Here is a 19,626-nt window from a genome sequence, read left to right on the forward strand (position 1 = left end):
CCTGTGCTCAGCTCTTTTTCCTGTGTGTAAGTAGGCTCCCGTGCTCTGCTCTTTTTGCTGTGTGTAAGTAGGCTCCTGTGCTCAGTTCTGCCCTTTCCTGTGTGTAAGTAGGCTCCTGTGCTCAGCTCTTTTTGCTGTGTGTAAGTAGGCTCCTGTGCTCTGCTCTTTTTCCTGGGTGTAAGTAGGCTCCCATGCTCAGCTCTGCTTTTTGCTGTGTGTAAGTAGGCTCCTGTGCTCAGCTCTGCCCTTTGTTGTGTGTAAGCAGACTCCTATGCTTAGCTGTGCACTTTGCTGCAAGTAGGCTTCTGTGCTCAGCTCTGCCCTTCCTGCGCTGGTGCCCCTGGCCTAGTCACTTGCTCTCTGGCTCTCATGGACCTGGCTGACCTTTGGCCAAATTCCCCTAAGGCTGGAGGCAGAGGCCAGGCACTCAATAAATGGCGGAGGAGCTGGGTCTCCAGTGTCTTTACTGGCCACTAGGAACAGTTTGACATGAGAACAGAGGGACCAAGGCCCCGGCTTCTGGCTGGCTTTTCCCTCCTGACTCCCAGAACAGGTCGCAGTGTGAGAGGGGAGGGGTGGGTGCTCCTGGGACACAGCCCCAAGCCCTGCCTCGGACCTGGACCTGGCAGGCAGACAGACTGCACATGGAGGTGGCGGGAGGAGCCGGGCCAAATGGGATTCCCAAACCACCAGAAACACTATAGAGCCACAGCCAGACACTGGTGGTGCCCAGGAGGCCGCAGCCAGGCCCTCATGCCGTAGGGTGGGTCCCCTCTTCGTCCAATCCTCCCAGTGTGCCTGCCTGGGTCCCTTCACTGCAACTCCAAGCCCTGTAGGTGCTCCTTCAGGGCCTGCCGGGCATCTGCCTGGCTGCGTTTCTCGCGCGCCCGCTCCTGCTGCAGCCGCGCGATCCGCAGCCGCAGCCGCTGCTCCCTCCGTTTGCAGGCCTGCAGCTGGCGCTGGGCTTTGTCCAGGGCGTCCAGGGCCGCCTCAGCCCGCCGCTTCCACAGCAGGGCACTGCCCACCTGGTAGCTGTGCTCATTCTGGATGTAGGCCCCAGCAGGGGGCGGCAGTCGCAACATGTAGGCGGAAGGGGACACGGGCCGGGCCTCCGAGGGCGAGGGTGAGGGCTCCCGCTCCGGGGATGGCGGGGTGCCGCAGCTGGCTTCTTCCCCATGGGGCTCCAGGGGCTCCAGGAGGTCAGAAAAAGGGCTCACCAGGCCACTGGGGGCTGGTGAGGGAGGCAGAGCCGGCAGGCTCCCGGGGGCAGCGGGGCCTTCGGGGGTGGGCAGCTCGTCCCCGGGGAAGCAGGGGATGTCGGCCGGGGTGGACCCATTCGTGGGGGGAGGAGGGGCCCGACCTGTGGAGCAGCTGTGGAAAAAACCAGCAAAGAGGAGATGCAGGGACTCGCCCAATGTGGTCATTTTGCAGATGGGGAGACTGAGGCCCAGGGCGATGCTGACCCGGGACCCTGGAGTCTCCCACTACCCCACCCTGGTCCCTCCCCGTGGTCCCTGGAGGGAGACGTACCGGCGCCTGCGTCTTCGGAGCTGGGTAAGGTCGGGAGAGCTGGGGTGGTAGCCGTGAGCCTTGGCCTTTGAGGTCCGCCGTAGCTTGGAGAAGGACTCGAAGATGGTGGGGACGGCGCCTTCCTTCAGCCGGTGGTAGCCACTGGGAGGAGAGCCAGCCTGAGTCCCGCAGCCCTCTTGCGGGCAGCCCCCTCCCCTGGACCCAAGGAAAGCTCTGCAGGGCTCCTACCTGAAGCCCACCAGCTCAAAGCAGTTCTCCTCAAAGTGCTTGGAGCAGAAGTAGATGTACTCGGACGCCGGGTCCCAGAGTCCCTGCCCGCTAGGGTCCAGTCGCCGGCAGTTGGCCAGCCAGAGTCCTCGCCGAGGGTTGTCCTTCTTGGGTAGCCTGAGAGGAGACCCATCCCACTTAGGGAGGAAGGGACAGCCGGGGCTGCCTCCCCCCCCCCCGAACCTCCAGGAGAGCCAACTTTCTCATTTGGCAGTTGAGGGACCTGGGGCCCTGAGACTGGAGGGGAGCCACTGAGGGCTCCCCTCTCCACCAGTGGGGGAGACGTGATGCTGACATCCCAAACTCTCCTGTTGTGGAAGAAGCAGAGGCACAAGGTGGGCTGGGAGATCTTGGCCTGAAAAAAGGACTAAGATTGAAGGTAAATCAACACATCTAGGTTCACATCTTTGTTTTTTCCTCTCATGGTTTTCCCCTTTTACTTTGACTTTCCTCTCAACATGATTCATAAAGTTATGTGTATTAAAAATAAATAAATACATTTTTTACAATGTTAAATAGAATTCTTGCAGGATTCATCAGTGAAATCTTGGTAAGATTTTTTGAAAATACATTGGGAGCTCGTCCAAGATCCAGACTTTTTTTTTTTTTTTTTGGTGGGGGGGAATGGATGGCCAATGTCCCAGAATGGGAAGATGTGTTCCACTGATTTCAATGGTCTTGTGGATCAGCTATAGGTGTCCTTGGCCACAGATTGTTCAAGATTCTAGGACCATGTTGGTGAGACCACGGAAGAATCCAGGAAGTCAGGAAAGGAAAAGGGAAGGTACGGCAGGAACGGCCAAGGGCAAGAAGTCCTACTCTGGCCCCAACTCTCTGGGGATAGCTGTCTAGGTCAAGGAAGGTGCAGAAAACAAGGGAAGCCCTGCAGAGGTTTCTCCCAGCAGTCCCTTGGGAGGCCAGAAGGTGTCTGCCCTCAGCAGGAGGCAGAGCAGGGCTATTAGGTGAGGCAGGTGTGAGCAAAGTCAACTACCAGATGGTCAAGAAAGCAGATGTTTTACTTGCCGTGTCTACCATGGCCTTCTCATTCACCATTCTCTTAAAACCGTCCAAATTTAAGCACTTTGAAAGTCAGTTAGGTCCTGTACTGGGACAGCTGTTTTAATGGGAGAATTATTTTCAGAAAAGGCAGCTTCAGTGCAAAGTGATGTCTATGTTTTCATGTCACTGGGATTCTTTTAAAATAGATAGTTGCGGGGTTTTGTCGGTCTTGGACAATCTCCATATTACGATCTTTTGTATTTTGTCTGGGAAATGCCCCTGATGGGCAGGCTGGCTAGAGTGCATGAAGGGATTCTACTGACACTTGGGGTTTGTTTTCCCCAGAGGTCCTGAACTTTGTTAGCTTTATGTATTATGCTGAAAGCAAAAGAAGTGGCTTGGGTTTTGTTTTAGAAATGTTGTGAACACATCAATTCCCCCCTCCAAGAGAACCAGATTACAGTTGAATTTCTCCCCCCTCCTCATATTAATCAATTTGAGTAAACAATATTTCTGAGTCAGGCATATACTCGAACGACTAGTATTTGATAATATTTTCATAATAGGCAATGGTTGGGGCAGCTAGGTGGCGCAGTGGGGAGAGCACCAGCCCTGAAGTCAGGAAGACCTGAGTTCAAATCTGGCCTCAGACATTTAACACTTCCTGTCTGGGCAAGTCACTTAACCCCAATTGCCATAGGGGGGAAAAAAGCAATAATTGCCATGGACATAATGAAATTATGGCTAAGCTTTCTAATGAGAAAAGAGAACTTGCCTCATACAATTTAATTTTGATAATTAATAGACAGGAGTTACCTATCTTTCAGATTGTCATAATGATGTGGTACAAATATTACAAGTTATTATAAGACAGAAATATCTGTTTCATTTAGTAAAATTAAAAGCAGATCTGTGGTTTGTATTTAGAAGTGTTCATCTTATGTAAAGATACTCATTTGTTCCAGTGTTTTGATTACTTAAGCTCTCTTTGCCTCCTGATTAGCCACAAATCAGAAAACAGCTATTATTATGTAGAAATTAATACAGCTGTACAAACAAAACTAATGCAAATAAGATTGGAAGGGAAACAATAAACTGGGAAAACATTTTTACAGTCAAAGGTTCTGATAAAGGTCTCATTTCCAAAATATATAGAGAATTGACTCTAATTTATAAGAAATCAAGCCATTCTCCAGTTGATAAATGGTCAAAGCATATGAATAGACAATTCTCAGATGAAGAAATTGAAACTATTTCTAGCCATATGAAAAGATGCTCCAAGTCATTATTAATCAGAGAAATGCAAATTAAGACAGCTCTGAGATACCACTACACACCTGTCAGATTGGCTAGAATGACAGGGAAAGATAATGCGGAATGTTGGAGGGGACGTGGGAAAATTGGGACACTGATACATTGTTGGTGGAGTTGTGAAAGAATCCAGCCATTCTGGAGAACAATCTGGAACTATGCCCCAAAAGTGATTAAACTGTGCCTACCCTTTGACCCAGCAGTGTTACTACTGCTTTATATCCCAAAGAGATCTTAAAGAAGGGAAAGGGACCTGTATATGGAAGAATGTTTGTGGCAGCCCTCTTTGTGGTGGCCAGAAACTGGGAACTATGTGGATGCCCATCAATTGGAGAATGGCTGAATAAACTGTGGTATATGAATGTTATGGAATATTATTGTTCTGTAAGACATGACCAGCAGGAGGATTTCAGAAAGACCTGGAGAGACTTCCATGAACTGATGCTGAGTGAACCGAGCAGAACTAGGAGATCATTATACACTTATACTATATGATGATTAATTCTGATGGACCAGGCCTCTCCAACAATGAGATGAACCAAATCAGTTCCAATAGAGCAGTAAGGAACTGAACCAGCCACACCCAGAGAAAGAACTCTGGGAGATGACTATGAACCACTACATAGAATCCCAGTCCCTCTAATTTTGTCCACCTGCATTTTGGATTTCCTTCACAGGCTAATTTTACACTATTTCAAAGTCTGATTCTTTTTGTACAGCAAAACAACTGTTTGGACATGTATACGTACGTATATTGTATTTAACTTATACTTTAACATATTGAACATGTATTGGTCAACTTGCCAGGGGTGGAGGGGGGGGAAGGAGGGGAAAAATTAGAACAAAAGGTTTGGCAACTGTCAATGTTGTAAAGTTACCCATGCATAGATCTGGTAAATAAAAACTATTAAAAAAAAAAAAAAAAAAGAATACAGCTTCTTCACTTTTACACAAGAAGCTTGAGTCTTCACTGCTTTTTCAGCAGGGAGATGTCCCACACAATCTAGGATTGAGTAAATATTAGGGTGGTCTGGGATTATAACCACCCACGAGTGCATAAAGATATGCACAAGTCTGTTGTCAGGAACAGACAAGTAATAAATAGAATATTTACAAGAAACTCTACGGGAGAAGGAGTAGGATGGGGTTTAGAGAAATAAGATGCTGGAGGAGAGGAGACTTCTGTTAAGGAGCATGCCCAGGTGAAGGGGCAGGTCAGTTCTCGGAGAGCCTCCACTGCTGTAAATCATAAACCTGAAGGCGTTACAAAGCAGCCTTCACAGATGTTCCTCGTGGACTGGGAATGAAATAAATTGGAGACAAGAGGGAAGAGGTCAAACAACGCAAGGGCCTCTCGGTCTCCTGGTATCATCATCGCCTCTCACAGGAAGAGATCCGTTCTCCAAGTCTGAGTCAGACCTCCCGCAGCCACTGGCAGGTGGCTCCCATATCCCAACACTTCTCCAAGAAACACTCCACTAAAAGGAGGTGAAAATAGGAGGTGAAAAGAGGTACGTGGAAACATGGGAAGGAATCAATCTGTCCTACACAGAAAGGACAGACATGTCAATGCCCATCGCTGAGTGGGGCTCACTCAGCTGAATTACAAGTTTGAAGAGGTCCATTCAGTAAGGCGGGAGGCCCAGCAGTCTCCCCCAGCTGTAGGGGGATAAATAGATGGCACAGAGAAAAGAGAACCCTACAGTGGGAGGATTCACTGCCATTTTACCCCGAGAGCCATGCGGGAAGCCCCGTGGCTTACTGCCATTTCAAATAGTTGTGGGGAGTCTAGGAGAGGGGGGTTTCATGGGAAAGAGTAGTTTTCTCCCCAAAACGAACTTTAATAGATGTGTGCTGTCTGCAAGCGGGATTTTCGAATCCCCAATACTGAAATATCGCTACTAGAAGTTGGAATCTGTATTTGATTTTGAGCTTTGGAGAAATGGCGTATTGTGCAATTAGCGGAGTTACGTACAGCTGAATGGTGCCGGGGAGTCTCGCCCAAAGGGGTTTGGCTGTTCTCAATTTGGGTTTGTCTCGTTTTATCCCTCGGACGAAGAGACTGTCTCGGAGGCAGAGACGTGATGGGGGAAGCAGGTGGAGGAAGGCGGCTGCAGCGCATGCAGTTTTGGTCGATGAGGGGGAACGAGGGAGGAAGTGGGGGGGCTGCCCCTCCTCCCCCTTTGCTGGGCTCTCCCAATGCGAGAAAAAGAAAGTAGGTGGTGCCAGTTAGCCCGGTTCCATGGGCACAAAGGGGTTCGAGAGTTCGTAAACTTGTGGGAAAACAGAAAATACGCTGAACACCCAGTTAGAATTTAGAGGTGAAAACCCGCGATCCTGCTAATTAAGTCACTTGGGTTGTCACAATAGTGGAACTTAAAATTAACTGCTGTGGGGGGAAAGAGCAGAGCGCGCGCACCTCCGAGGGGGGCTGGGGCAGGCGGGGCAGGCAGGCCCCGCCCCTGCTTCGGGGCCTGCTGGTTCCCCCCAATTTGAAAACTTGCGTGTTTCTAGTAACATTCTGTGAGCAAGGGAAGAGAGCCTTGGGAAGAGCGCTTGGGTCCCCAAAGGGAACGGGCCTCCCTACGAAGCCCTCTCCACAAGACGGAGAAAACTCGCGGAGGGGAAACCACAGAAAAGCGTCAAGCGGAAGGCTGTTTTCGCGGGCCGTACCGCAGGTCTTTAGACGCTGACTAGGGACCCCCTTCAATCAGACCATTTGTGTAAGGTCGTTGTTTAAAACGCTTTTCAGACATCAAGACAAGCGGTGAATTCTCACCTTCTTACCCTTTCTGAGCCCTGAAAGCTGCGCCTACTCTGGGGAGACTTGGAACTTGAGATAAAATCTCTTATTGTAACCTTGCTTTTTCTCTCTCCTAGAGCCCGGGCTGTCAATAACTTCGGTACTAGCCAATGAAGGGGAAGGGGCGGGGCTAAGCTTCCAGCCAGGACGCCCGCCCTGTCCAGAAAAGCTCCCCGGGTCTTGGGGGAGTTCTAGGGGAGAGGCTCCGACAGCGCCGCCCTGCTCCCGGCCTCACAGGGAGGCTCACGGGAGGCCTACGGGAGGACCGTTCTAAGGGGAAAGAAGAGTCTGCCCCTCCGGCTACTTGTGGGCCGGGCTCCTGGAGGAGACGCCTCCTGCTGGACCTGGGGGGCGGGGGAGGGAGCAGGGGAGAGGAGGCACGGCCTGAGCAAAGGCCGGGAGGCTGGAGACGAGAAGCAGCGTTAGCCAGTGAGGCGGACACCGGGCAGGCAGGGGAGCAGCCTAATGGATACGGGTCTGGGAGGTACCCGGGGATCCTGCGGTGGGGAAGGGTTCCGAGCTGGGCCGGGACTGAGAAGATGCCACAGGACGACACAGACCCGGGCCACTCCCGCCCCACGTGTCCCCCAGCCCCGCTGCTCTCCCAAACCCCGCCCCATCCCTAGGCCTCCAGCATCCAATCCGTCCCCTCCCCCCTTCAGCAAACAAACGGACCCCCGGGGGCCCGGGAGGGCTCCTTCCGCCAGGCCGCCCGCCATTCTCAGACCGCATTCCTCCTTTTCGGCCCCAGGCCCGGCGCACAGCAGGCTTTTTTAACTCGTCGTTACCGGGGTTACTCCCTCCTTAGACCGTAAGCTCCCGGAGGGCAGGCCTATCTGGTCCTAGGCACAGTAGGACTAAACTAAAGGGTCACTAAAAGGTTGCTCCGCCCTCGAGCCACGTGCGCCGGCACAAGACAGTAAGCGCCCAGAGGGCGGGCAGGCGGACACCGTCGGGCCACGCTATCGCCCCCTGTTGGAGAACGATCGGCGGTCCCCACGCACGCGCACTACGCACCCGGGCCACCAGTCCCGCCCCGCGCATGCGCACGCTTGCACGCAGCACGTACGCGTCCGTCCGGCGGGGGCGCGCTCACCTGTGGAAGGAGATCCCGCGGGTCCGGGTCTCGCGCGTGTCGCGGGTGCAGCAGCCCGCGGCCGAGCAGTGCCGGGGCATCTGCGGGAGATATGACGGAAAGATGTGGTCTTAGCCCCCGCGAGGCTCCTCCCTCCGCCGCTCGAACCGCGTCTTCCCGGCTCTTCCTGCCCCTCCCCCCGTCCGGCCTCGCCCCCTCCCCCCCCGTCCGGATCCGCCCCCGGCCCCTCTCCCCCTCGGCCGCACTCACGGCTCCTCCATCGCGACGCCGCGGACGTGGTCTCGCGAGAGCGCGCTCACCGTTATAGGGCGTATAAGCTGGAGGAGGCGGAGCCTGCGCCTGCGTAAAAGTTGGGGCGAGCGGTCGGGTTACCCAGAAGGCAGCGCGGCCTCGGGAGGAGAGAGCGAGACGCCGTAGGAAGGCGTGGACTGGGAGGGGGCGGGACGGGCCGAGGTCGCCTCTAAGTGTGGTGTCTGTAACTGTTCCCCCAAGAAATAGTTATTCCTGATGTAGACTTGGGTAAACTGAAGCCGCGAAGGGGGAGAAAAGGATGGGAGCGGGCACTTATTTAGCTCCTCCTGTATACCTGGAAGGCAGGTGCTGTGAGGACCCCCATTTTGCAGATGAGGAAACTGAGGCAGAGGCGAAATGATCAGTCCGGGCCACAGAGCTGGGGCCAGGCCGTGCGCAGCCGTCCGGGAGCTTCCCGGCCGACCGGGGAGGACTGCACAAAAGGAAGCTGGAAGTTGGGGGAGGGGCGGGAATAGGAGGGCTGGCCTGGAAGTGACTTGTCCAGGGTCACAGATCTTGTCTTGAGGTTTGATTTGAACTCGGGACTTCCTGACTCAAGGCCCAGCACTCTGTGCGCTGTGGTGCCCCCTAGTGGTCCCTGCCACCATTTTTGACTTCAGCAGAGGTGGGGCCTGCTGCCTGTGGCCATTCTCACCCCCTCCGACTCCGGCCTCCACTTTCCATACACATCTTTAAGTCCTTATCTAATGGGGGTCGCCTTATCTAATGGTGGACTCCCTGGGTCAGGATTTTCGGAGTCCTGTAGCCGGGCCGCGGGACCCTGGGGGGACAAGGAGAATACACCGAGCAGGGGAGTTGTGTGTATGACTGCTTCGGGGCAGCTGGGTGGGTGGTGCTGCACTGGGCCTGGAGTCAAGAAACTCTTCTCATCTGCCTCAGACGCTAGCAGCGGGAGCCTGGGCAAGTCACTGAGTCCTGATGTGATTCAGGAGACAGTCCTTAATTCCAAGTGAAGTGTTTGGGGTTCAGCACCACATGTTGGGGTTGGGGCACGGGAAGAATTCACAATGGCCATTCCTTTTGGCGAAGGTGTTAGGAGAAGAGGTCACAGACAAAATGAAGAGGTAGACAGCAGGAAATAAGAGGTGGGAGAGCATTTGCAGCAAGGGGAGGGTTGTTTTCTAACAATTAATGATGGATCCAAGGCAATCCCAACAAACTTTGGATGGAAAACACCATCTGCATGGAGAGAGAACGAGGGAGAACGAATGTACATCAGCACGTGCTAGGTTCACTTTTTTTTTCTCTCATGGTTTCCCCCTTTTGCTCTGATTTTTTTTTTTTCTCTACCAACAAGATTCATACAGAAATGTGTATTTAAAAAAATAAATGTACATGAATAATCAGAATAATAAAGGAAACAATAAAATGATGGAAAAGACAAGCTCTCTAGTGAAACAACTAAAAGAAAGGAAATCCTCTGAAGTATTCCGTGGACTGGTAACCCGAAAAGGGGTTTAGCACCTTAAAAAAGTGAGCTATGAGGAGAAAAACCTCACGAGGCATGGTGGGGAATAAAACGAGACACCCCAGAGTTAAAGGGCTGTGACGATCTACAACCCCCAGAGTGAGCAAAAATGGCATGGGCAATGGACTGATTTGTAGGGGAAATTTAACTTCAGAGCTCTGACCCAAGTCAGATCTCTGGCCAGACATAGCAAGGTAGGACTAGCCATGACTTCCACAGAGGGATCCCCATCAGTGCCCTTCCCTGCTTGCCTCAGGAGTAATTTTATCAGTACTCCCTGAAGCAAGCAGGACTTTCTCTGCCACGCCACCTAATTACTCAGGAACTCATCAATCCTATTTGTCTTTAGTTTGCTCATCTGTAAAATGGACTAAAGAAAATGGCAAACTACTCCTATGTCTTTGCCACAAAAACCTAAGCGTTATGAACAGTTGACTGAAATGATTGAAGCAATGACATGGTTGGCAAGGGCTCCAGCCAAAGGCAGAGATGAGCTAAAGGGGAGCTGGCCCAAGTGGCCTTCAAGTGGGGCCTGAGCAAACACCCTCACACAGGCTTTGGAAACTCACAAAAGTGCCAAGTTCCTGCCCTTAAGGAACTGACCTTGTGTTGGTTATTGAATTCCCTGCACATTTCCCCAGGTATCAATTTGGAGTCTGAAAACTTTATAAAAAAAAAAAAAAAAAAAAAAAAAAAAAAAAAAAAAGCTTGCCTGTGTTCTGATGGGCTTCCTTTGGGTCCTGGTTTCTGTACTTAAAACATTCTGCAGGCTGGCAGGCCTCGGGCTGGCACAGGACCCCAGATGCCAACTGGGCATTTGGCTGATTGGGGATTCTTTGTGAATTGGCTACAGAATTTCATTCCTTTGAATGTCTAAGGATCAGAGTTTAGGGAATCTCAAGATCATGTGGCTTGCCATTACTTAGCAGAAGGGGAAACCGAGGCCTAGAGAATGGGACCAGGATTTGGACTCAGCTGACCCTGAAGTCCGGGTTCTTGCTCCCACTAGCGGGTGGTCTAGCAGCTCTATGCCAGGCTGGTGCCGCTCACTTGAGGCAGGAGTGCCCTCTGGTGGTTCTGACCAGGACTGCACAGTCACAAGCCCAATCCTAGCAGGAGCCCCAGCACTGAGGCCTCCAGGGGTTCAGGGCTGATGCCAGGAGCTAGCTTAGCTTCCTGCTTCCCTCTCAAGCAGCCTCAGGCAGGGGCTGAGGGGGAGTGGGTCACTGCTGCCAGTCACCAAGCCCAGCAGTCCTAGGGGCCCAAGCAGGGCCTAAGCCTACCCTCAAATGGCCCCCCCTCCCCAGGGAGACTTCCCATGAAGATGGGCACCTATGGCCCGGGAATCCAGGGGTTTGTGAGTAACAGAAAAGACCAAACTGCTTCAAAAGGGAAACATTTATTCGTAAACAAATTATGTAACCAGTTATATTTTTGGGGGGTGGGAGGCAAGGCTCCCCGGCATTCCTCTTCAACTAGTACTCTTCCCCTTCCTCAGCCTCGGCCTCCACGGAGTCGACGCCCACCTCTTCATAATCTTTCTCCAGGGCGGCCAGATCCTCCCGGGCCTCGGAGAACTCGCCTTCCTCCATGCCCTCCCCCACGTACCAGTGGACGAAGGCCCGTTTGGCGTACATCAGGTCAAACTTGTGGTCCAGCCGCGCCCACGCCTCTGCGATGGCCGTGGTGTTGCTCAGCATGCACACGGCCCGCTGCACCTTGGCCAGGTCACCGCCGGGCACCACAGTGGGGGGTTGGTAGTTGATGCCCACCTGCAGGGAGAGGTAAGAGAATTGTGAACTACAGACTGGTTCGGCCAACTCTCTGATGAGGAAACTCCTCTCTCCAGGCTCCATGGCAGTGAGCCACATGACAGTGAGGCAGGTGCAGCAGGATGAGCCACATGTGACACCTCTGCCTTCGGCTCCGCCCCCATTCCCCAAGGCTGCCTTCTCCGAAGGTAAGATTCCCCAGGGGAGGTCAGCCCCCAATCGAGACTGCAGCTCCCTGGCCTCAGTGCCGGCCAGAGGCGCCCATCTGGGTGAGGACAGGTCTCTGGATGGGACTCTGACTAGGGGATGCTGAAGGGCCTGGGGAAGAACAGACACAATCCTAAGTATCTGAGGAGACAGTGCCCAGGAGGGTCAGAGCTGTGGCTCCTTCTGGGAGGGGTCTCCAAAAGTGGACTAGGCTGGTCCCAATCACCACCAATTTACCAAGGGAGCAGAAACATCTGGCAGAGGGTGGATAGTGACCCTGAGGAGGAAGCAAGGATTTATGATGGCTCAGGGAAGCATCGCTAGGCCAGTGTCCAGCACAAGTGAGGATGAGCGGGGTCAGGAGCCCCTTTGTGGCAACAGAAGCAAATTGCCTGAGAACAACAATCCCCCCGGCTTGGGCTCAGAGCCCCCAAGAAGCATTGGCCCATCTGGAAGGGAAAGGTAATTCCTCCATCCCTTCATGCCTCAAAACTCCCTGCTGCCCCCGGGGACAGGAAAGCAGGCACGTTGTGGACCACCACAGGCCGGGGCTGGAAGGGACTCCCCAGGCTCAGCCCCCTTGTCCCTATCCAAGCAATCCTCAGATCACCTCATGGTGGGCACGAATGGGGAACAACAGGGGCAACGTAATGGTGTCTATCAGCGTGCTTAGAATGGGGGGGAGGTGAATGGATGGGAAGCACCAGGTGAGTCGGTCACCAAAAACACCTAATGTGATCTTGGCTGCCCCAAGCCTCCAGAGCTTCGGTCAGCCTCTGGGGCAGCTCTGGGGCCCATGGATTCAGCAGAGCCCCACAGAGAGAGGTGCGCAGCCGCAGCAAACACTGGGCGGTCAAAGTTACAGCAAAGATAGCTGGGGGCGAGGGGGATCCTGCCGAGCCCCGGGGCAGAGGCTTCCTTCCCTCAGTTCCCCGAGCCCCTCAAGAGCTCCTAGGTCTTCACTCTCCCTGGAAGAATCGTCTTCTGAAAGCAGATTTTCAGGACACACCGGAGAATCTCTTTAGACAGACGGTGCCCCCAGGACAAGGGGCGCTATTATTAAGTGTCCAATGCCTGGGGATATCGATGCCGGAGCTGCAACCTGATGTCAATTTTAGTTTAGAACAGGAGCTGGGCCAGCGCCTGGAGGTTCCTTCCAGCTCTGATGTGGTGCTATGGGTGGCCCACCCTGGCTCTTAGCAAATTCTGAGGAGCAGGAGCAAGCCAGAAAAAGAGAACCTGACTTTCTTCAGCAATTCCCACATGGAACCTGCAGTGTCCCATACAATCTGGGATAACGTACCAAAAATGTGCTAACTTTGGACTTGAAGGAAATGACCTTGAATTCTGGCTCTCAAAAAAACATGCCTAAGGAAGCGTATTTTTTAAATCTATAAAATGATGGGGTACGCTGGGTGCCTTCTCATGTGGCTCTGGCTCTAAGTCTGGGGTCTGGTTGTAAGGCCCTGCTGAGTTAGTGGCTTCCTGCCCCCGAGCCCAGGGATCCCGGCTTACCTTGAATCCCGTGGGGCACCAGTCCACAAATTGAATCGTGCGCTTCGTCTTGATGGTGGCGATGGCGGCGTTGACATCTTTGGGGACCACGTCCCCTCGGTACAGCATACAGCAGGCCATGTACTTGCCATGGCGGGGATCACACTTGACCATCTGGTTGGCGGGCTCGAAGCAGGCGTTGGTGATCTCCGCCACGGACAGCTGCTCGTGATACGCCTTCTCGGCCGATATGACCGGAGCGTAGGTAGCCAGGGGGAAGTGGATACGCGGGTAGGGCACCAGGTTGGTCTGAAATTCCGTCAGGTCGACGTTCAGGGCCCCGTCGAAGCGCAGGGAAGCTGTGATCGAGGAGACGATCTGCCCGATCAGACGGTTCAGGTTGGTGTAAGTGGGCCGCTCGATGTCCAGGTTTCGCCGACATATGTCATATATGGCTTCGTTGTCGACCATGAAGGCACAGTCGGAGTGTTCCAGGGTCGTGTGGGTGGTGAGGATGGAGTTGTACGGCTCCACCACTGCCGTGGAGACCTGGGGCGCCGGGTAAATGGCAAACTCGAGCTTGGACTTCTTGCCGTAGTCAACCGAGAGCCTTTCCATGAGCAGGGAGGCAAACCCGGAGCCCGTGCCTCCTCCAAAGCTATGGAAGATGAGGAAGCCCTGGAGTCCTGTGCACAGATCAGCCTGAGGGAGACAAGTGTCAGTTACCAAGGGCCACCAGGGTGCTCTTGGAACCCCCCCCAACTGCTGCAAGGTTAACTGCTCCTTTTAGAACCCCCCAACTGCTGCAAATCTGCTCCCTCCTCTCAGAACCCCCCAACTGCTGCAAAGCTGGCTGCTCCTCTCAGGACTCCAACTGCTGCAAAGCTGCTCCCTCCTCTCAGGACTCCAACTGCTGCAAAGCTGGCTGCTCCTCTCAGCCGACTAGCCCTTGCATTTAAGAGGTCTCTTGAGACACCACATAACCCTCTATTTCCAGAGAATTCTGAATCCGACCTTTCAAGGTGGGCACTACAAGTATTTTCCTGTGGGAGGTTAAGAAACCGGTCTTTGGCTCTGCACTTGCCCCAGGGCAGAGAAGGGGCTCCTTGTGTGGTCTGGACCACAAGGGCAAGAGTCCCCTAATTCCAGGTGCTCTGGCTGGTTGTCAGGGGTGCTGACTTTAGCTGCATTTAGCTCCCCCTAGCTTGGCTTCTCTGGCCTCCGTACCAGTGGCTAAGTCCTGCCTCACCAAGTCTGTTCCGGCAAGGCTCGGGCCCCGTTTCACTTCCTCTGGGCAGCCTCCTCCAAGTCTCCCCCTTCTCAAATCTGGTCCTGCTGCTCCCCCCCTCCCCCGCATGTAAAGGGTCTCTTTGAGGGTAAGAGACTTCTAATTTTCTCCTTGTGTTCTCAAGCCTTATTAAGCATAGATTCAGGGGCAGCTGGTGTGCGTGTGTGTGTGTGTGTGCAGGTGATACAGCACCAGGCCTTGAGTCAGGAGGACCAGAGTTCAAGTCTGGATTCAGGAAGTTGTAAGCTGTGTGACCCTGAACAGCTCATATACATGGTGGGTTTTGCAAAACCCACCAAATTTTTGGTTTCTGTCTCATTTCCCATGGGGCCCACATGGGGTGGTTGGCTTGTTAGTATTTTTATGGGGTTCGTTATTGCCCAAAACCCTAAAATGTCATGGAACCCAGGACCCCCAAATCCAATAACATGTAAGCTGCAGGAGTGCAGGACGGTCCCATCAGGGGTGCAAAACCCCATGCACACTGGACGCTTCTGAGGATGCCTTTAACCTTAAATCTTGTCCAAAGTTTTGTGCAGCCCCCTCTCGGCCTGGAAACAATTGTCTTCCCACTCGTCTGTGGCAACAACCAGGGTCCCACTCTGCCTCCTTGTCCTAGGGCTCTTACCAGTTTGCGGATCCGATCGAGGACCAGGTCCACAATCTCCTTGCCAATGGTATAATGGCCTCGGGCGTAATTGTTGGCTGCATCCTCCTTTCCAGTTATCAACTGCTCGGGATGGAAAAGCTGCCTGTAGGTGCCAGTCCGGACTTCATCTAGGAGGAGAATGAGGGTGGGGCTGGTTATTCCATTTATCGTATTATGTTAATTGGGCTTAGATGCTGAAATGGGCATATTCAGGGAGCATCTTGTAAAGAAAGAACTGCTTCTCAAAGCCAGATGATAAAAGACTTAACTGCTACCAGAGCTCTAAGCACTACAAATCCGCTCCCAATTCTGAAGGATTAAATGGACTTTTTTAAATTAACAGAGTCAACATGCTCCACAATGTAATTATAGCCAGACCTTCAAATACTGGTGAGGTTGTCCTACGAGAGAGGAGGATTAGGTTTAGTCTCTTGGACTCGGGAGAGAACAACTAGGACCCAGGGATATTAGCCACTGGGAGGCAAATTTAGGCTCCACTTAAGACATCTTTAACATTTCTCACTTTTTCCAAAAGAGAAACAAAGCGCACGCTGTAACTGAGGGGCTGCGAGTACTTCTAGGGATGATGCGGCTGGGAGTCCTGCTGGGAGCCACGGCCGCACCAAGCGGCTCGGGTCCCCGTCCCTGGGCGCTCTGCGGCCTCTTGGCAAGCTCCCTTCGGGCCATCTCCCAGGAGCAGAGCCACAAACCACACGAGATGGAGTCTGTGCGTGAGCTCGGGCACGAGGACGCAGGGACTTTATACAAGGGAGCGAGCTCTCCTTTTCACGAGCATGGAGTTACATGGGCGTTCACCCTGCACGAAGTTTTATCTACGTGGGCTATGGGAGAGAACCAGCCCGTCCACGAGGTGGCCGCGGACGGCTCCCTCCTCACCCACCTGCCCGTTTCTGCCTCCATTTACCCACAGCTAACGACCCCCCCCAAAGCACGCCCTCCGCGTGACGCCGTACGTACCCACTACAGTTGGCTCCAGGTCTACAAACACAGCTCTGGGCACATGTTTGCCAGCCCCGGTCTCGCTGAAGAACGTGTTGAAGGAATCATCCCCACCACCTATGGTTTTATCGCTGGGCATCTGACCGTCAGGCTGAATTCCATGCTCGAGACAATACAGTTCCCAGCAGGCATTGCCAATCTGAACCCCGGCCTGTCCAACGTGGATGGAGATACACTCACGCTGCGCAGAGGAGAAAGGCAGTCACTCTCGGGCACCGAGAAGCGCAAAAACGTCCCAGCTCCGCTTGGCTTTGCCGTACGCCTCCCCCCGCAGCGGGAACCCCGGCCTATCCTTCCACTCATCAGGAAACCGAGACTTGGAAACCTTTCAGGGGTTTGCCACAGCAGGGGGGGCTCCTCTCCCCCGCCTTGTTTCAGTGACCCCGCGGCCGGGTTTTGGGGGCAGCAGCTAAAGAACGTGGGGCCGAGCCCGGAGCTGGGTGGGGGAAGGACCTGCCCCCAGACCGCAGGGGGGGCTTCGACTCCCCCAAATCAACGGCAGTTAATCGGGACCAGGCAACCCCACCCATTTTGGAGCTGGGGGGGGGTCAGGAGGGCTTTTCCATTTTAAAAGGATCATTGTTAATCATCTCTGAGGAACCGCTCTTGTGTCCTACAGGGACCCCTCACAGCTCAGCTCCTTCCCATCTGTGAAATGGGCGCAGGGGAAGCCGAGTAGGCCCGGCTCGGGAGGAGGGGGGCCCACCACACCGGGCCCCCGGGGGGGCTGGGCGCCCTCATCTCTCCCGCTCCCTCCCGATCAGTCCCTTGGTGGCTGCAGTCCTCCTCCCCTCCCCCCCGCCGCAGGGGGCCCCGGGCCTCAAGGTTGCCTTCTGGTGCCCGGCTCACAGGCCAGTCCCCCTTTCCCCAACGGGGAACCTGAGGAGGGGGAGGGGCTGTTACCCCCCCGGACACAGATAAGGAGGCTGAGGCCCTAACGGTAAACTGCGCCTGGAGACATCGGGGGCACCACCCAATGACGCCCCTCCCCCCGCGGGCAGCGCCCCGGCTGGGGTCCCCCAAGGGGAGGGGGAGGGTAATAGGAGGAGAAGAGGAGGAGGAAGGGGGAAGGAGGGGGAAGAAGGAGCGGCGGCGGCCCGGGGTTGGGGGTCCCGGCCGCCCCTACCATGATGAGACGCCAACACCGACACCTCAGCCCTCAACGACCAGCAACCGACTGAGGGCGCGCCCGGCTTCGGTGCGCGCCGCCCGCCGTGCTGCGCTCGCTGATTGGCCGTCCGTCCGAACGCCGTCGCTCATTGGCTGAGTCCGACCGAGGCGCGCCCGCAGAAAGGGCGCCACGAGCTCCAGGTGCCGGACGTCGGACGCGAGGCGCTGGACGCTGGACGCTGCACGCGGGTACTTGAGGAGTCACGGAGTTATTGCGCCTGCGCCGCGCGCCCTTCCCTGCCTCCCCGCCCCACTCTGCCCTGGCATGTAGCTTCTAGGCCTGCTTGAGAGAGGAGACCCGGCTGAAAGCCGCCCCCCCCCAGGGGTTGACTTTCCCCATAAAATGGGTACAGGCTCCCAGAGAAAGCAGCGCGGTCAGCTCTGCCTCCCTGTGGGCCCGAGTCCGGCCCACAAACTGGCCTTTCCCTGCCCGGCCTCGGCCCCTTTCAGCGCTTCTGGACCGCCGCGGGTCACGTGGCTCCGGCCCGGTGTTAGTTCTGGGGGGCGGGGCGAATCAGCGCTGATCGATTGGTGATGATCCTAAGGGCAAGCCGTGGGGGGAGGGGCGTGCTTGGGGCTCCCCCTGCGGGCATGGGCGTGGCCGGGGTGTGCCGTGTCCTGAGGCGGCTTTCCCTTGGACTGAAGCCCCGAGGCGGGGAAGCAGCGCCGAGCCCGGTGGCCACCGAGGGGGGGGGGCGGGGCGGACTGGACCTGGAACGGCACTTCTGGCTCTGCTGCCCTCCCCCCACCGCTTCCGCCTCCCTGCCCCAACTCGGGGTGGGGGTTGGACCCAAAGCCCGTGGGAATGCTGCTGGGGATCTCCACGGCCCTGGGGACCCTCCCCTCTGATCCTGCTGCCCGCGGGAGTGCCAGGACGGGAATCCGCGGCCCCTCGGGTCCCTGGCTCTCCGCTCCCACGTGGAGGCGCCCCGCCCAAACTAGTCTGGCACTAGCAGCGAGCTGGGGGGGCGGGGGGGGGCCCCGCACCAGGGCCAGGCAGGACGGGCCGAGGGGCGAGGCCTGGGACCTCACGGAAAGGCCTTGAACACAGGAGGCGCTTAATAAGTGCTGGTTTAGGCAGCCAAGGCCTTGTCACTAATGTGGTATTTTGTGCCCAGAGGGCCCCCGGTGCTGCCCCCCCCCTTTCTGCAAGAGTAAACCATCCTTGGGAAACTTGTCCCATCCCACCTGAGAGAGCTGGGACGGAAGAGAGGCAGGGTCCGTTCCCCGGAAGGGAAGACTAAAGGGAGCCTGTGGGCAGGCCGGGCACCGCGGCAGGTAGTGAGTTCCCCAGCCCCACAGGTGTCTGAGCAGACGCTGGACATAGGCCAGTGTAAGGGGCCTCTGAGGGGGTCAGGCTGGCCTCCTCCGTGAAGCCCCAGGGGGCCGGGCCTTGTGCAGGAGCACAGCTGTCGGCTGGAAATGGGCGCGCGGTCCGAGGGAGGGACAGGACTATGGAGAGAAGCTTCTAGGCTTTATAGACAGAAAGAACCTCCCGGCCCTTGGACACCCCCATTTTACAGGTGAGGAAAACCAAGGCCCCGGAGGAGAGGGACTTGTTCCCAGTTACACAGTGCCAGGATTCTCAGACTGCAGAGCACGGAGTCTCTTCTTTGAAAGGGCTGCATGTTGAGCAAACATGAAGTGCCTACTGCATGCAGAACTACCAGGCCCTTGGCATGGTTGGCACGGCTCCTGCCCTTGTGGGGCTCACAGTCTCTCATGCTGGAGGCCTTCGAGGGGGCTGGGGGGTTGGCGACGCCCTTGGAGTGGGTAACAAAGGGAGTGAGTTCAGCCCAGGTCCATGAGGAAAAGGTGGGACTGGGGAACAGGGACTGCCCCTGCCTGCCTGGAGGTCCCTGGGGGTGACCAGCGGGCCGGGGAATGGCTGGGGCTGGGGGAGGAGCCCACTAGGCTAAGGCCCCTTCCTACCTCTCCCCCCCCCATCCCATGGAAGCCCGCAAGCTGGGAGCGCTGCTGGTCCCTCCTGGGGCTCCGGGCCTGCCCCCGTGTCCCGCTGCTTCTGATCAGCAGCTGCAAGGCCGGGGCATCCCCCATGTTCTCACCTTCGGTCCCTCCCCCTGCACTTGCCTGCCTGGGCTCTGAGAAGGGGAGCCCGTGCTCTTTGGGGCTCAAACAAGTCCCCAAAGTCTTGCCCACCACCCAGGGCTGTGCTGAGGGGCTGAGAGGGTGGATCTCTCGGTGGGGTCCCGGCCTCTGGCCTGGACGGAGGGACTCCC

The 19,626-nt window shown here is 55.6% G+C and overlaps 2 protein-coding genes across 2 annotated transcripts; both read right to left on the reverse strand.

Annotated features, from left to right (window-relative positions):
- Positions 1-446: 446 nt before the first annotated feature.
- Positions 447-8,326, reverse strand: THAP7 (THAP domain containing 7). Its single transcript, XM_074292436.1, has 5 exons — positions 8,256-8,326; positions 8,007-8,086; positions 1,759-1,914; positions 1,531-1,671; positions 447-1,371 (listed from the first exon to the last, which is right to left on the reverse strand). The coding sequence occupies exons 2-5, from the start codon at positions 8,084-8,086 to the stop codon at positions 813-815; spliced, it is 936 nt and encodes a 311-aa protein (XP_074148537.1). The 5' UTR covers positions 8,256-8,326; the 3' UTR covers positions 447-812.
- A 2,840-nt stretch (positions 8,327-11,166) lies between these two features.
- LOC141557180 (tubulin alpha-3 chain) lies at positions 11,167-17,862 on the reverse strand. Its single transcript, XM_074292481.1, has 5 exons — positions 17,343-17,862; positions 16,175-16,397; positions 15,176-15,324; positions 13,281-13,961; positions 11,167-11,558 (listed from the first exon to the last, which is right to left on the reverse strand). Exons 1-5 carry the CDS (start codon positions 17,343-17,345, stop codon positions 11,262-11,264), a joined length of 1,353 nt encoding a protein of 450 aa, XP_074148582.1. The 5' UTR covers positions 17,346-17,862; the 3' UTR covers positions 11,167-11,261.
- Positions 17,863-19,626: the final 1,764 nt, after the last annotated feature.

This window comes from Sminthopsis crassicaudata, chromosome 1 (genome assembly GCF_048593235.1).
Source record: "Sminthopsis crassicaudata isolate SCR6 chromosome 1, ASM4859323v1, whole genome shotgun sequence".
NCBI lineage: Eukaryota > Metazoa > Chordata > Mammalia > Dasyuromorphia > Dasyuridae > Sminthopsis > Sminthopsis crassicaudata.

Coding starts and splice junctions, on each gene's coding strand:
- THAP7 (XM_074292436.1), bottom strand. CDS start 8,086: ATGCCCCGGCACTGCTCGGCCGCGGGCTGCTGCACCCGCGACACGCGC. Junction 1,915..8,006: donor CGCGGGATCTCCTTCCACAG/GTGAGCGCGCCC, acceptor GTCTCCTCTCAG/GCTACCCAAGAAGGACAACC. Junction 1,672..1,758: donor TTTGAGCTGGTGGGCTTCAG/GTAGGAGCCCTG, acceptor CTCTCCTCCCAG/TGGCTACCACCGGCTGAAGG.
- LOC141557180 (XM_074292481.1), bottom strand. Junction 15,325..16,174: donor CCTGGAGCCAACTGTAGTGG/GTACGTACGGCG, acceptor TTCTCCTCCTAG/ATGAAGTCCGGACTGGCACC. Junction 13,962..15,175: donor TCGATCGGATCCGCAAACTG/GTAAGAGCCCTA, acceptor TGTCTCCCTCAG/GCTGATCTGTGCACAGGACT.